Raw genomic sequence first — 17,079 nt, 5'->3', positions numbered from 1 at the left:
AAAAGTATTTTTAGACCTCAGAATTTGTTTTTACGGCCGAGGCGCTGGCAGACGGAGCGGCGAGGCTTTTAAGCAGGTGTAAATCAGGTTTGTATAACGTTTAACACCCAGCAGGCTCCGTAATAATCACAGCTAAGGCCTGACGGCGGAGAGGAGAGGATAATGATTTGTCGCGGAGGCTTGTTTAAAACATTTCAAATCAACCGGAGTTATTTCTTTTTGTCTGAGCTGCAAGTGCAAAACTCGTCGTCATTTTCAGCTGCAGAGGTTTGTTCTTAAAACCTTAAAGTGAAACATTATCACACTATTATGTGATGAATCTCTAGAAATATACAGATTTTGACTTTGCTTTATCATAAATATTCCTATAGTGCTTTTTAGTTCATCAATAACTTTTGGGTATAAATACACTCTGGAGCAAGAACTTATTTAACTGAAGGTTACATTATATTATACTTGAAGTGAGACCAGTGACACCTGTGTAACTTTTATCCAGTTTAAGGTGGACTTACTGGTGTCATGACATTCTGTATATCCTTAACATGGCAGTGAAATCTTATATGATTTAAGATCTGTAACTTTAAGAGGAGACTGCACTTCCTCAGCAGTTAAACATCTGACTGTCCTCCCCTCTGTTCTCTCAGATCTTTAATGTGTCCTAATGCATTTATATACAATGTCTGTTTTTACATTGAAGAAAAAAGAAAACATACTGGAGCCATATGAATGAAATTACATGTGAATGTTTCTCAGAAACGATGAGCCGATAACAAACATTAAAAGCACAAAAACAATCGCAAATAAAATAAAATAAATAAATAAGTGCATTAAAGAATAATCATTACTGTTGCACAGTTTGCCCATACATAATTTAATAATTCCCCTTTTTAAAGCCCATTACGTTTTCATTTATTGCCAATGTCATTTTTTTAAAATTAAATTTTCCAATCTCATGTCCACCTTTACCTCAGTTTGTCCAGTTTCTCTGTCGTATGTAAATAAATAAAAACACATCTGACAGGAACAATGATAATTGATTAATTGATAATTAATTGGAGAATAAATCAACGGTAGTTTGTCTAGAGGATAATTTTTCATGTGTTGCCCCCGGACAGATTCATATGCACCACATAATTAATATGCACAGAATAGCACAGTGTTCAATCTCCAGTATAATAGTCCTATATGATAATCAGCTATAATCCATAAAATTAGGTAAAATACGTTCAAACAATACAGTCAGCTGCTAAACATGCAAGTGTGGATCTACATATATTTTTTCTTTTGTTGAGATTTATTTTGACTTTTCACTTTTGATATAAGGAACTACTTAACGCTGCGCACATCGCCTGCAGCTGGTAATGTAGTAATTCAGTATAGCGCGGAGTGATATACAGGTGAAGAGTCGTTTGGACGCGCTCTTCTAGGTCAAGTTTGCTGCGGACATTTACTCGTTTAGACGTACTTTATTTAGCCTCCAAACCGAAAGTAGTTGTAATACTCGAACTAATTAGCTGTTAAATTATATTTGGCGTGTCCGTGCTGCTCAGTGATAGAACATTACTGCTTAAAAACGAGCTCAAGTTTCACCACAAGATGGCGGTGCCTCTCCGAGTGAAACGGTCAGTGACAACAGGTTAGCTAGCTGCTTGTTAGCTGTCGTTTACACGTTGGTAATCTAAAGAGCCCCTGTGTGGTTAGAATAATTAAAGTTCAATGTTGGTCGATATGCTGTTTTGTTCTCCTCTCAGATAAATGTGTATTAAGTTAATGGAGCTCACTCTAGAGTACTGATCGTTTGGTCGTTGTTAGCTAATTAGCTCGACGTGTTAGCGCCATTAAAACGAGTACGTCGCAGTTTTCTTTGTTCTCCGTGTGACGTAGTGACTCCCTGATAATGCACACAAATAATTAGCATTAACTGCCGCAATGAATTTAAGTTGTAAACATGACTTAACAACATCAACAACCCATTTAATATGAGTCCGTCAGTTAAAACTGTATAAACTGTAGGTATTTGGATAAATAATGCATTTAATTTGTATTTAAACTTGATAAAAAAAGAAACCTAAACTTCAGAAGATGGTACAGTTGCACCAGTTGCAGTTTTATTTACTGGCTGTGTCCCAATAGATTGTGTGACCTGGAAATTCTTTTAAATGGTGGAATCTGCAAATATAGGCCAAGTTATTCATATAGATAGTTCTTTATGGCTCTTGCTGTATGTTTTGGCTTGTTATCCCGCTGCACAGTGAATCTGGGACCAATCAGATGCTTCCTCTCTGCTACAGTGTGATAGGTCTAAAGTTTTTGCACAGTACTGTATGTCTTACCTTATTTGCTACACTACCAGATTAAAATGTAGAAAGACAAGGTTTACTTTTATATTAATGTTGAACATCTGAAGCTTCATAATTTGATTTATAACTTGATTGAGGACAGTGCTGCTGTTGTTAGGATCATTATAAAACTTAATTTAAGCATAATTTAAAGGTAATTTAAGTGTAGTGTTCTAATTATTGTAAAATATTGGTTTACTGCAGGTGCATATTTTCTAATCATGGAGTTAGAATTGATTGATTGTTGAGCAGATACTTGATTTGTGCTCTTAAATGTCTTCAGAGATGAGATATGATGTATTTTTAATGAGAAAATTTAACTAAACTTAACTATAAATAGTTCTGTTGTAACACGTTAACTGTTAGTTTATTAAGCAATGTTGACTGAAAGAATTGATTGTCATCTCAAGCAAATATGTCAAACATTTGCTGGTTCCAGCTTCTCAGATGTGAAGATGTGACTGTAAAGTAAATATCTTCAGGGTTCGGACAGTTGGATCGACAAAACAAAGAATTTAAAGATTTCACCATGTGCACAGGTATTGAAACTAATAGAGTTGGGGATAAAGTAAATGATGGATGTTGATCAAATTTAACAAATTGTTCCATCCATCCAATCCATAATGATTGTTACAGTAGTTGCAGTCACAAGATTTAAACGCATCTACTGTAATTCCCCTTAAGACAAGAAAAAGACTCTTGAAATAAAATCACTATATGTCTTACCTTAATGTCCTACAGATATCCAGGTGATTACAGACAGTTGTCATGAGCAAGAGCACTTCTACCTGTGTATACTGCTCTTGTACTAACTCCGATGCTGTATATTTGTGTGTTCCAGATCTACGATGCAGAGGGGACATTACAGCACTTTATTGATGGTAATGATCCCAGTAAATCCAGCTGGATGAGGTACATCCGCTGTGCCAGACACTGTGGGGAGCAGAACATGATGGTTGTACAGTACAGGTAAGAAAAAGTTTTTTTAAGTCTCTGGCTGACATTTGGTGGAAACTTGTTGTTCAAAAGTGTCCTCGATTGTTCAAGTGTGTTCACATGTACTGTGTAGTATGGCTGGACAGTATTGCCCAACATATTATCACAATATTTTTTGTCATATTGATCAATCATCAATATATTAAATGCACACAAGGTGTCATGGTGAGTACCACTGAATGAAAAGATTGTTCACAAGAATACAGTACCTTTTTGATTTGAATGACAAGGGGTGTATTCAGTTTAGGATTGAATCCTGCATAAATCACAAGGCGTGTTATGGTTCTAAACAATCATTTATTTTTGAATGAGTTATTTGATTCTCTCCATCCAACATGGTGTAACATCCACTGTATGCTTATGTCAAGACTGAACTGTTCAGAAACACTCTGAATGGCTAAAATACAAAAGGATTTTTACAAAAAAAATAAGAATAATAAAAAAATAATAATGAAGCTGAATACTAAAGAGTTAATCCGTGTTAATCATAATCAACTTTTGAAGCAGATGCTGGTATTACCTCCTCTACTGCCGTTTAGTGTGGCTGACACTTGGTCTGACAGAGCTGTCTAGATCCACACCAGGAGATGCTCTGTGCTGCGCTGACCAAGACTCAGACTTTTATTTCTCTCACTGTGAAGACATGATGTTTTCTCAGACGATGATCAAAGGCATTAAACCATGGGTCTTACAGATAAAACATGGGACTGTAAATGTTATAGAAGTTTAGTGTGGTGAGGATGCACCGCAGCTGAGCTGGACTGTTACTGTAATTGGGCGGGGCTGAATAATCCATTTCTCACAATTGTGGAAATGGTGTATTGTAGGAAAAATTAAAAGCAATAATGTTGAGTATTTATAAAGAATTGAAAATATCTCCATAAGATGAGGAATGAGGCATTCACTTCTTGTTTTAGATAGATAGATAGATACTTTATTTATCCCCTAGTGGAAATTCATTTTACGTTTGTGATAAAAGCATTAAAAGGTTCATGTGAGCCTTGGTAATGTTTAGCTTGATGGTAAGTCAGTGACCCGACTCAGTGATGTCACTTTCAAATTAATATCCAGCTAAAGTTTGTTAAAGTTATCTTCTATTAGAGACCATTAGCTACTGGTCATACCAGACAAAGCAAGTAAAACAGACATTGTTTTATTTCTTCTCCCAAACGTTTTGCATGCTGCCACAAAAACAGAACATACTCACAATAGACAAATATCAGCTCCAAACCACAAAGGAGCCAGGCAGCATTTAGAATACTTTGGTCATCCATCTTTGATCAGTTTTAATGTAGTGTTAATACTTGATAGATTAAAAAAAAAAAAAAAAAAAAAAAACAAAGAAAACACACAGCATACATTTCCAGTTTTAGATTAATGGCTAATAAAGCATCTCTCCTTCCAAGAAACAGAAATAAAAAGAATAAAACATTAACATGCTAAATACAGTATTAATCATTTGTAACTGAATTAAAAAAAGAAGACAAAAATCAACAAGATCCTTATATTTAACTGGCATCAGTCACTAAGTAAAATAAAATTAACATATGGCACAGTCTCATTTTTTCCACCATGTGAAACTTTCCTGCCTTTCATTTCTTTAACATGTAATATTTGTCATGATATATATTACTTAGGTATAGGGAAAACAAGGAAATATCAGTGTATATAATCTCTCTTGGCCCTTTACTGGTTTCCTACATCTTAAAAATTGCACAAACGCACAATCTTATAATAACATTTGAATTTACTAAACGCACCTTCCGGCAGTTGAGACCTACATAACTAACATGACATGTCTGTTTTCATTAACCTATGGAACTGAGAAAAGATCTGTATTTACGGTTTAGATGTATTATAATTATTTTCAGTAATGCACACAAAATTCAACACAGCTTCCTTTAACTGTAACTGTGTGTTTGACAGTAAGAAAATATGTACAGCATTTTTTAAATTAATTTTAAGCAAACTTACTACATTATTTCTAGCTGAACTCTGACCATTGGTTGAATAGAACAATATAAGTATGTACTATATACACTATATACTAAATGTATCATGAAAAAAACATCCTATTTAATGTTTTTATTCTTTGATACTAAAATCTATGATAAAACGTGTCAGAGCTGAAACTTCTCTGCTGTTGTTGCATCTCATAAAATGCAACATTTTTCAACAGCTTTCTTCACATGTTCCTTTATCCAGTCATTGATTTCTTCCTCGTGTTTTGTCTTTAGAGCATCAGTTGCTTTGCTCTTATCTTTTGTGTTATGAGTCGAAACCTTATTTTGCAACTCTCTCATTTCTTGATCTTGCCTTTTCTTCAATTTGTCAAATTCTTTCTTGGATGCGTTGTTTTTCATCAACTGTTCAATTACCATGTCTCTGTTCTTTTCTATTTTCATCATCATACTATCAAAGTCATTTTTGTATTTCTGTTCGAAGTCATTGAATTCTTCAGCTTTCTTTCGGGCCTCTGATTCATGTTTCTTTTTAATTTTCTCAATTTTTCTGGTATGTTCTTCTATTAACAGTTTTCGCTGCGTTTCTTCCAGGTTTTTTCTCATCTGATCCTCTTTTATTCTTCGATTCTCGTCTTCTTCCTTTGCCTTCTCGTACTGTTCTTGGAGTTTTTGAATTTTTTCTTTTTCCTCCTCTTCTCTCTTTTTATATTCTTCATGACGGTTCGCCCACCATTCTTTTCTTTCATTTTCCCAAACTTCTCGTTGTTTTCTCATCTCTTCTCTACTCTGCTCCAGCTCTATACCAGTCTTCTCCTTCGACTCTGATTCTGCTTTTACTTTTTGCTCCAAAGCTTGAAGTTTCTGTTCCCACTTTCTCCCTTTATTTTCATCGTTCTCTTTCCACTTCTTTTCATCTTCTTTTCTCTTCTCCTCTTCTCTTTTTCTTTTCTCACGCTCCTTTTTGATGTTTTCTTCTTTTTCCTCAAGTTGTTTTTCTCTCTGTTTTCTCTCCTCTTCCGTCTTTGCTTCCTGTTCCAACATTTTATTTTTCATTTCTTGCAATTGTTCCTCATGTTTTCTTTCAAGTTTCTCCCTCTCCCTCTGCATCTCTTCGTCTTTTGCTTTTAAAATCCTCTTCACCTCCGCTGCCTCTGCTTCTTGGAGCAACTCATTTGTGTAGTAGTTGCCGCCATTTTTCTTTATCATTGTCTCAACCAGGGTCATTAGTTCAGTGACTTGTGCACAGTTTTTCTTATCTTTATTATTAAGTAAATGGTATCTGCCTCCACAGTCACAAATCAGTTTTTTGACAGTGTCATCAAATTTTTCGATATATTGATTAAATGAATTATCTTGGAAGTTGTCTCCTCCTGTGAATACGATGACTATAAATTCACTTGAATTCTTCCCAAAAAACTTCTTGATCAGTTTCACAGATTCTTTTTCCTCCTCTGTAAAGCGACGAGTCTCCATCACCAGTAAGAACACATGAGGTCCAGGAGCCAACATGTTGATGCATTTCACAAGCTCCTCTTGAACATCTTCATTGGACAGAGTTGCGTCAAACAAGCCTGGTGTGTCGACCACAACAACAGACCTCCCATCAATCTCTCCAGCTGCTTTCTGGCAAAACTTGGTTACTGACTTTGGGCTGCATTCAGAATGAAAATGTTCTCTGCCTAAAATGGTGTTTCCAGTCGCACTCTTCCCACTGCCAGTCTTCCCAATCAGCACCATCCTGAGAGGCTCTCTGCTCTGACTATGATCTTCATCTTCCATCCCACTCCTCTGTTTCACATCCTGAAGTTCAGCTCTGAATCTTGTGACATCCTCCATCTGAGCCTTGGTGAACATGTCCTTTGTGAAGCATCTGGATCCTTCAACTCTCATCTTGTCCACAGCCTCCAACACTTCAGAGATCTGCTGCTTGTCCTTGACGTTGAGAACAACAGATCTTCCTCCACAGCTCTGAAGCAGCTCCTGGATGTCTCTGTTCTTTCTTATAAAGTCAACAACAGCTGGAGCTGCAGGATCTGACTCCACAGTGAACAGAATCATGGTGAAGTCATTGACTCGAGAGCTGAATGTGTTCTGGATGGTTTCTATCTCTTTCTTGTCGTCATCAGTGGGAGGGTCCACAGGTAGGACCAGGATGAAGGCATGGACGCCCTCAGGATCACAGAGGGAGATACACCTGAGTGATTCCTTCATCACTTCCTCCTGAGGTTTTCCATACAAGGCAGGAAGCTGCACCAGGGAAACCTGACGTCCTCTCACCTCTCCCTGATGTTTAACACACTGTGAGTCGGCAGGTGGACCAAACTTTCTTTCTCCCAGAATGCCGTTGGCTGCTGAATTCTTCCCGACTCCAAATCTACCACAAAACACTAAGTTCAGGGGAGGTTTGGAAGATTTGAGTGTGATCATGAGGTCAGCCCCTTCAGTGCAGTTTAGATATTGTGTCCTGTTGTCACTCACTATTTTCTCCATCTCTTCTATTAGGTTTTGAAGATCATTGTCAGGAATATCTTTTTTACCAAAGTTAATTCTGTACTGCCTTTGTCTGCAGTCTTTTATGAGTTTATTTACTGCTGAATCCTTTCCCTCCTCTCTATGTGTTAAGATAACCATTGAATGCTTAAAAGCATCTCGACCAAAGACACTCAGGATATTCTTTATTTTTTTTCTGTCCTCTTCAGTGAAATCAGAAGGATTCACCAACAGCAGTAGAACATTTGGTCCTGGGGGGCAAAGAGCCACATTATTCTTCATCTCATGTCTCACTTTATCCAAAGGCAGACTGAAGACATCTGGGGTTTTCAATACTGTTTTCAAAACTTTTTTTTTCAGCTCTCCATCAGTGACTGAGGTTAATATTTGAGTTATTTTCATCCATTCTCCTTGGGCTCCTGTAGATTTTTGGGATATTTTCTTAAAATCTTTTTTCCCTGTGATGAAGTTGGTTAGTATTGCCTTTTTATTTTCACTTTTTCCAAAAATCACAATCCTGAGTTCAGATGCTGTAAAACAACAACAAAAAAGCATTTCAAATTGACAGAATGACTTGGTGCACATTGTTGTTCTCCTCTTCAAATTCATCACAGTAATTCAGGTGTTAAGTTGTTAAATAGGTTGGTTTCACATGAAATTCTGATCCTGGGTTACTCCCACCCAAACTAACTAACCAACTTGGCTGCAGTTTTGAATCTTTAAATCCACTGCCATATTCTCAGGATGGACTTCATTTGTTCTCTGACTGAAAATGTGTGTGGTGGTTACTATTGGACATTTTTAAATAAGGAAGATTACCAGAACTTACCAGACGCTGCAGGTGCTGATGCTGCCATGGTGTCACCTCGTGGTAATTTGTCAGAATTTAGCTGAAGAAACTGTATGTGGCTGTTCGGTGTAAGAAAGTGAAGTTAAAAATGTCTGAGAATTTTACATTATTAATCCAAAATACCATTTCTTTCCACAATATCCTGGTACTGGGGTACGAAAGGCAAGTAGCTATAATTTTTTAAAGAAAATTTAGTGGTTACAGATTTATCATAGATTACTTTCTGTCACGTTTTCACATTTTTATTCATTTTATTTAAACCAGTCAGTTTACTTTGTTCTTTGCTGCTGGGCAGGTAGTCAGCTTTCTAAAACTTGAGTAGAAAGAGTGGATAGAGATGTCATCCTACAGACATCCTGCAGAGCGGTATCAGGCGATCCAAGCATATTTCAGTGGCTTGGTATCAGCTAATAAAAAAATGCAGATCAAAATCAGATCCTTTCATTATTGTACTCTGCTGTGTTTTATCCATCTCAGCCTGATCGTGTTGCAGCTTGTCTCCTTTAAGACAGCCGTTCCTTTACAGTACAGAATCCCACTGCATGAACCAGTGAAAATTAGCTTGTGACAGTGAAATATAATATAAATATTAATTGGGTACAGTGGTAAGAGACTGAATTCAGGCACTGAAGGTGTAAAAATACACAGGTTCACTAAGCTCCAACATCAATAACCGTTGGTAAAGCAGTGTAGAAAACATTACTATTAGTCGGGGCTCACTGACCACAAATGAACTGTGAAGTGTTTTAGTTCTTACAAATCAAACAGAGAGAGACATCTTCTTTTTAGTGGATCGTCTCATGTCACTGTCAGAGCCATCCTTTATTTGTTATGTATGTTTTTAATTTTATTATAAATTTACAAACATTGTTTAATTAAGGTTGCTATGTCATACTTAAAATATTAAATCAAACAGTTTTTCTGTAATAATGAATCTTTTTTTGGAGCAACTTTCTAGATCATATAATCATGCTTAATTTACAGTTTTTATGATACTATAATATACATTTATGTAGTGATTCAGTTGTTAAAATCCAAAACAAATAAAATAAATATAGTACAACATTTAATACACAAAGTTCAACCCAGGTCACTTCAATTAAAAATAATAATAATGATACTTAGAAATATGTGCATTAAATATACTATCTAACAAAATAACTTCACATTTACTCATAACAAACTGTGACATTTATCAATTTACGCATAGTTTTAATTTTTAAAGTCATACATAATCAACTCACCAGCTGAATTTCTTACTGCGTCATTCTTCAGCAGAGTCATACAGGAAAGTAAAAGATCAAAACTGAAATCAGTTCATCTTACATACTGTAGCTTGTTTGTCAGATTTAGAGGGTAGGGCTCTGTACAGGAAGGGTTAGCTGTTATAGACAGTGGAACAACAATAATTGACTGAATAACTGACTGATGACTTAACTGTTTGGTGTCTGGTCTGGTCTGGTTGTTGAAATCAAATATAATTTTAGGTCTTTTAATTTTAGGTTAGGTAGATGACACTTGTTCTCCAGATGTCTGCCACAGGTTCATGTTTAAGAATAAACAGAAGTATCAGGTGAATTGATGTGCAAATCTTTCTGCTCTTTTCATTCTGAAACTGATTATTAATGCTGTACTTAGCTTACTTTTCCGTATTGACTTTTAATAGCTGTATTTTTTCCTAATATGCATAATGGATTTTTTTTTTTTTTTTTTTTAAATCAGCGACTGATCTGCAGCACCACTAAGAACACATGAGGTCCAGGAGCCAACAGGCTGATACATTTGACGTTGTTTAACTTAATCGTTGGACAGAGTTGTGTTGTACAATCTGGGGGAATCGCCTCTGACAGTGGGTTCTCCATCTTAATCTCATGTTTCTTTTTGGCAAAAGTTGGTAAAAGACCACATGCTGGCTTTAGAGTAACAGCATTCTTCCCAAAATGGTGTTTGCTTTAGCACTCTTTCCCAAATTCTTACCAAATCGGTACTAATCTAAGACACGCTTTGCTCTGATGTTTATTATCTGCAATCCTTAGTTCAGATTTACATCTTGTATCCTTATTCTGTTGAGGCTTGACTGTTATTTGTTTTGTGAAGCATCTGGACCCAGCTGTCATCTTTTCCACAGTATGCAGCACCTCAAAGACCTGTTGCTTGTCCTTAATGTTAAAAACAATGTATCCTCTACAACTCTGACAGAGCTCTGTACATGTCTGTTATTATCCATAAAGTTAACAGCTGGATCTGTAGGATCTGACTCCACAGTGGAGTCGTTGGCTTCAGGGATGTGTTCTGGATTTTTTTGATTTCTTTCTTGTCTTGTTTAGTTGGAGGAACAATTGGTAGGACCAGGATAAACCATTTCCAAACCAACATTTCACTAACCATAACCAAGTAGTTTTTGTTAGTGTAGTAGGGAATCACACAATCAGATTCTTATTGTGATTTCTATTCAGAATTGATTTCATAACAGACTTCTCTATTCAGTACATAGCAAGGAGGGTTCTATTTTCAGGTTTCACGGAACCATTGACCCTCATTTTTCGTTGAATTGCAATATGAAACTCAGCTACCACTTAAGTTAACTGGTCCTCATAAATGTCACTGTTGACAATCCAAAAAAACTCAAGAAAACTGAGGGAGTCAGCAACTTTTTTTATTTAAAAAAGTTAACTGCAATAATTTGGAAACATATTATAATATTCTGCCTGTATAACAATAATGAAACTAGAAAATTCCAGGGAAATTTTGAGTGCCACGGGGGCTACTGCCGGGATGAGTACATGATTTATTTCCAGTGTTCAAAAGTCACCCAGATCATATTCTGGTTTTGAGAAATGTCTTGATATAAAAGACTCTGATATAAAACAATGTCACATCCCTCCATCATGTATTATGTGGGAAATATCTCATATTCTGTGTTGGTTTTTTTAATAAAACAAGAGGCAACATGTCTTCAAACTGGCATTTAAAGGGTTAAAATCCTGAAAACTAATAAACATTTGGTAGGTTTGAGCGGTTTAAGAGATTTATGCAAAAAAAGCAAAAAGAAATATTGATATATGATGATTTTATAGCATTTTCTTTGTGTGTCCTTTTTTGGACGCGAGGAACCCCAGAGGGTACAAAATGTGTTACCAGTGTATAATAGACCTGTAACAGTAACTGACATTAGATTTTAAAAATATGTCAAAAAAGACACTTTCTTGCAGAAATCCACACCTTCAGCTGTAACACAGCCAAAATGATCAGCAAATCAAAAAAGAAAAGTGAAGAAAATGTCCAAAAAAGGACAGAGGGACCCCTGAGGGTTAATAAATCCCATGAACCGCTATTTAAATTACCACTATTATGTTTTTTTCGGTGCTAAATTTAACACTACCGGGGAGGAGAGCAACGCGACTAGAAGTGACAGCGAGAGAGGGCTAGTAGCTTCTCCTCTCCTCTGTCTCAGCGGAGACCGTCACAACTTCATTCACTCTTTTAACAAAACAAAACAAAAAGCAACGAAGGAAGCAGTAAATGGACTTACATATTTAAGACCTAACTAAATGTAATTTAAGACCTAACATGCGGCTAATGTAAAGCTAGCAGAGCTTGGAGAGTTGGTTATCTGGTTGCTAGGCGCACGCACACAGGTCAGGAGCTGCCGTTGCCATGGCAATGTGAAAATCTGCCCAGAATTTGGCTTCTACATGGCTTCAAAACAACTGCAAATTATGAGAAAACAGTTACTTCTTTTCAAAAACTGAAAAGACCGTGCCAGACACTGAAGCCAGAAGTTTCTACAGTCTCTATTTTATTCAGATATTCCTTAAAATGAGTGAGTAAGCTCAGTGCGAAGACAGAGAGAGATTCCTTTGAAAAAAAAAGACGATTACATTAGGTGTCAATGAGAGTGAGACAGGTATTGCTGCCGGACTCGGCACCCCCGTTTAAATTTTGTGCAGACCCTGCCTGTCAAAGTTACATTTTATGAATCCCAACAACTTGTCTACATTTTCAGAAAGAATTATTTGTCTCCTTTTTACGGTTTGGCCGCGAGCTCGAGTTAAAAATAAAAATAAAGGTTATTTTTTACTGCTTCACGCACTCTAGCCAACTGACGCTTTCACTCTAACTTTGAAGAAAAAGCGATTTGCACTCCTCCTTTGAGTGCTCACAGTTTGAAAAGTTTACATGTTATGTAAAAACAGTTCCTATCTTTTTGAGAGAGCAGAAGTTTTCCTCCGTTTTATAGTTTGAATCACATTTCTACGTGCAGGTATGAGAGAGCTGGGTGACTCAGCAAAAAGGTGCAATTTTGTCGAAAAAAGGTGGGTTTCTTAAGAAAATTCCAATGAATTTCTAATGCATTATTTATTCCCAGTTTTTTGGGAATAACTTTGGGAAAAATTGGAATTTTAACACCAAAAGTCATAGCACCCCTTGCGGGATCAAGACGCACGTTTTGATGTATATATTACCAGGGTTTTCTCAAAGCTGCGGGACGAGTTACGCGCCGAAATTTGGCGGAAGAATAATAAACCCGAAACAGAAGATTAATAGATGCCTCGGGGCTCCGGCACTCCTCTCAGCTATTCTAGCTGTAGAGGAGTGCCTCGGAGCTGAGCACCCGTGGCACTAATTATTCACACACATAAGGGGCAGATGAGAGAACACTCAAGTTTGTAATTTTGTAGTCGTCTCAAGAAGGGTGCCCCAATCATGTTTTTTCTTGCCAGAGATACCAGTAACAATCACCAATCATTTTTGGCAGACATTGCAGCGCTCCTAACTGGACGCATATGTGACTATTTTTTGTGGGTGTTGGAGTTAAGATTACACAGGGTCGTTGTAATTCATTAGCATGTTTTGGTGCCCTGCATGTACTGTGTTGTAGTTGAAAGAATTTTTTTTTTTTTTTTTTTTCACAGTCTCTAACAGCACAAATAGCACAGTTTGAAACTCAGTAAAATCATTTTGCTCCGTGGTAAGTTTAAGGTTGCTGCGTGATAAGACGCTGACAGTGCATGGACAAACAAGACAGGTCTTAAGGTGATGGGTGACTAGGAGCATTAATGCCGATCCACCCATCACGTATTTTAAATGAAAGTTGGCTGATCATGATCGGCGGTCAATCAGTCGGGGCATCCCTAGTCTCAAGGGCCTTTTTTTGGGACATTGGCCTGTGGCCTGCTTTGCCATTTTGGTGTGAGGATTTGTTAGAGCTGATGCATTAAAATTTGAATAAGATTAAATTCTTGTTGTATCACTCTTCATCAAAACTCAAGAATGAAAGTAAAACCAACACACTGATATCAGAGATCATCTTTTTATCACCAGACTTCGTGAGACAGAGCTCTGTTCAGGTATGAAGAAATGAAACGGCTATGGTTGACTGACAGACTGACGCACTGATAGACTGGTGATGATGACTGATGTTATCTTATCATGCATTAGTGTCTCACTATCTTTCTATCTTACAGAAAGCAAGTGCAATTAAAATTGTGGGTTCAACTGTGTTGAGATGAGCTTAAATGTAAGTGCGTTACTTGCACATCAGCTGGTTATTATCAGATTTTTGCAGTGTATAGTTATGTATGTACATGTAAACATCTTTGTTTCAGAAACTCGACTAAGCCCTGGTCCTTGTTTTAAGAAACACGTATTTGCTAGATGGAGTTTCTCAGAGATCAGGACACTGTGGCATGTAAAGACTTTTATCAGGGTTGTCTGCTCTCAGCACAGGTGTGTCCTTAACTCAAGTCATTTAGCACAGGTGGTGAACAAAACAAGAGATATATCGATAAATCATGTAGTGATTGACAAAGACAGAAATTAGAGTCTGAGACCTGTAATGTAGAGGATACATTTTATCTTGGAATCCTTCATAAAACATCTTTACCTCATCAAAATGGAAGTATAATTTAATTGTAATACTTCACTTCATTAATGTAAATGAGAAAAATACAAATATCTTAGTAAAGTAAAATACATATATGATCAATACCTTTATGCATTGTTTGTTTGGTTTGGTTTCACAAACATTTGTATGTTTTGTTTGACAAATACAGTTAAAATATGCTGTAATATCTCTATATACATTTTATAATGTAAACATGTAAATGTCAGTTTGAAGATTTAACTTTTAGAAGAACCGTAAAAGAAGTAAAAGTAATGTTTTAAACGACTGAACAGACTCTGCAGCTAATGAAACTTGTCTTTACTAACCTGCAGTCTGTTTACATATATGTGACAGCATATTTGACAGATCATAATCATAAACAGGGTGAAACTTTATAAATCATACAATGAAGAAAAAAATTCTAATAAAAAAACAGAAAATCTCACAATTTTTTTTTTTTAACGACTGTTTGGGTTTTTCTTAGTTTTGTGTACACTAAACTTGACAGTTAGTGAACAGTAATAAATGCTCCTTGGGTTAGACATTTATGGTGTGCATTTAGCCTTATTATTCTGCATTACATACAAATACACACTATCATTGGCCAACATTATTCTCCAATGTAACAAAGAAAAAAATCTTAAATCATAGTTTTGCAGTTTACAACTGTCACTGTCACTGTTGGGACATTTCTTAAGGAAAAACATCTCATAAAATGGAACAGCCCTTTCCTTTGGCTTTTTCTACATGCTCTTGAATCCAGTTATTTATTTCTCTCTCATGTTTTGTCTTTAGTTCACTGATTTCTTTGTCCAGATTGTCTTTGTTTCGTGTAGAAAGTGACAGGTCAAACATTTCTTGTTCTTGTTTTTCATTCAATCTTTCAAGGTCTTTCCGATATGGTTTGTGTTTGATCAGTTCTTCTATTATCGAGTTCTTGTCTTCTTGGTGCTGCAGCTTCAGGTCATCTACTTCCTTGACATACTTTTCCTCCAGAGCTGAAAAGTCCTTTGTATATTTGTGTCTGAATTCATTGAATTCTTCAGCTTGCTTTCTTGCGTGCTCTTCATGTGTTTCCTTGAGTGCTGACAAATTTCCCCTAAGGGTTTCATGTAGTTCTGTCAGTTCTGTTTCCTGTTCTTCTTTTCGGATGGTATCTTCTATTCTTAAGTAGTTATATTTTTCTATTGCCTTCTCATATTCTTCTTTGAGTTTGTTAAGTTGTCTTTGTGCCTCTTGTTGTCTCTTTTGATCTTCTCGATACCAATTCTCCCACCATTCCCTTCGTTCCTCTTCCCATGCCTCTTGTTTTTTTCTGCAATCCTCTCTGTTCATCATCAACTGTCTTTTTGCAAATGTATTTGTTTCAGTTTCATATTCTGTTCTTTTCCCCTCAGCTTCAAGACTTTGTTCCCACTGGATTCGTTGAATGTCATCCAGCCATTTTGTCTTCCTTTCCTCCACTTCTCTCTCTTCATCCTCTCTCTTCATTTTTTCCTTTTCCTTCTTAAAGTTTTCTTCAATTTCATTGATTTGTTTTGCAGTCACTTCTCTTTGGCGTTCACTTTTAGTTTTCAGTTCTGACATTTCTTTTTTTCTTGCTTGCATTTGTTCATCGTGTTTTCTTTTAAGGTCCATTGTCTCTCTCTGGATGTCTTCCTTTTCATCCAGGATCCTGCCCATTTCCTTTTGTATGGCTGCCTCTGCCTCTTGGAACATCCCGGAAGTGTAGCAGCCTCCACCATTTTTCTTCACCCTTGTTTCTACTTTGCTCAGCAGCTCTCTGACTTGATCATGATTCTTCTGATCATTGTTTTTGAAGACCTGGTATCTTCCTCCACATTCCTTGATCAGTTTTTTGACAAAGTTTTTATTGTCTGCTTCAATGTAACTCTCAATTGTTTGATTTTTAAGATCATCTCCTCTGGTGAATATAAGAAAGATGAAGTCTTGTGACCTCTTGCCAAAAAACTTCTTTATCAGTTCTATAGTTTCTTTTTCCTCCTGTGTAAATCTACCAATCTGCAGCACCAGTAAGATCACATGAGGTCCAGGAGCCAACAAGCTGACACATTTCACAAGCTCCTGTTTAACTTCATCATGGGACAGAGTCGTGTCATACAAGCCAGGGGTGTCAACCACAGCGACAGGCTGCCCATCGATCTCTCCCGTTGCCTTATGGCAAATCTCGGTCACTGACTTCATGCAGGCTCTAGAATAAAAGCATTGTTTGCCCAAAATTGTGTTTCCAGTGGCACTCTTTCCACAACCAGTCTTCCCAACAAGCACCATCCTGAGAGGTTCTTTAATCTGATGTTTGTCATCTGCCATCTTCAGTACAGATTCATGTCTTGCAGCCTTATGCACGAGGAGGTTGGAAGTTAAAGATACTTTCGTGGGATCAGCCTCTTCAGTGCAGTTTAGATGTCTTCCTTTGTCACTCATGATGTTCTCAACCTGATCAATCAGTTCTTGATAATCATGTTCAGGAAGGGGTTTGGGAAATTCAGGTGTTGTCGTGTGATCAGCCCCTTCAGTGCAGTTTAGGTATTG

At 36.8% G+C, this 17,079-nt stretch overlaps 1 protein-coding gene across 4 annotated transcripts in view; it reads left to right on the top strand.

Annotated features, from left to right (window-relative positions):
- The window catches only part of prdm6 (PR domain containing 6), a 103,431-nt gene that overhangs the window by 34,337 nt on the left and 52,015 nt on the right, over positions 1 to 17,079 (top strand). For all 4 annotated transcript variants that reach the window (XM_056376516.1, XM_056376515.1, XM_056376518.1 and 1 more), the window contains exon 5: positions 3,181 to 3,308. In XM_056376516.1, the coding sequence (XP_056232491.1) occupies positions 3,181 to 3,308 (128 nt within the window). The remainder of the gene's footprint in view (positions 1 to 3,180; positions 3,309 to 17,079) is intronic.

Source organism: Seriola aureovittata, chromosome 5 (assembly GCF_021018895.1).
Source record: "Seriola aureovittata isolate HTS-2021-v1 ecotype China chromosome 5, ASM2101889v1, whole genome shotgun sequence".
NCBI classification, from domain to species: domain Eukaryota; kingdom Metazoa; phylum Chordata; class Actinopteri; order Carangiformes; family Carangidae; genus Seriola; species Seriola aureovittata.
Note: the sequence above shows the minus strand (reverse complement) of the source record. Positions and strands in the feature narration are given on the sequence as shown.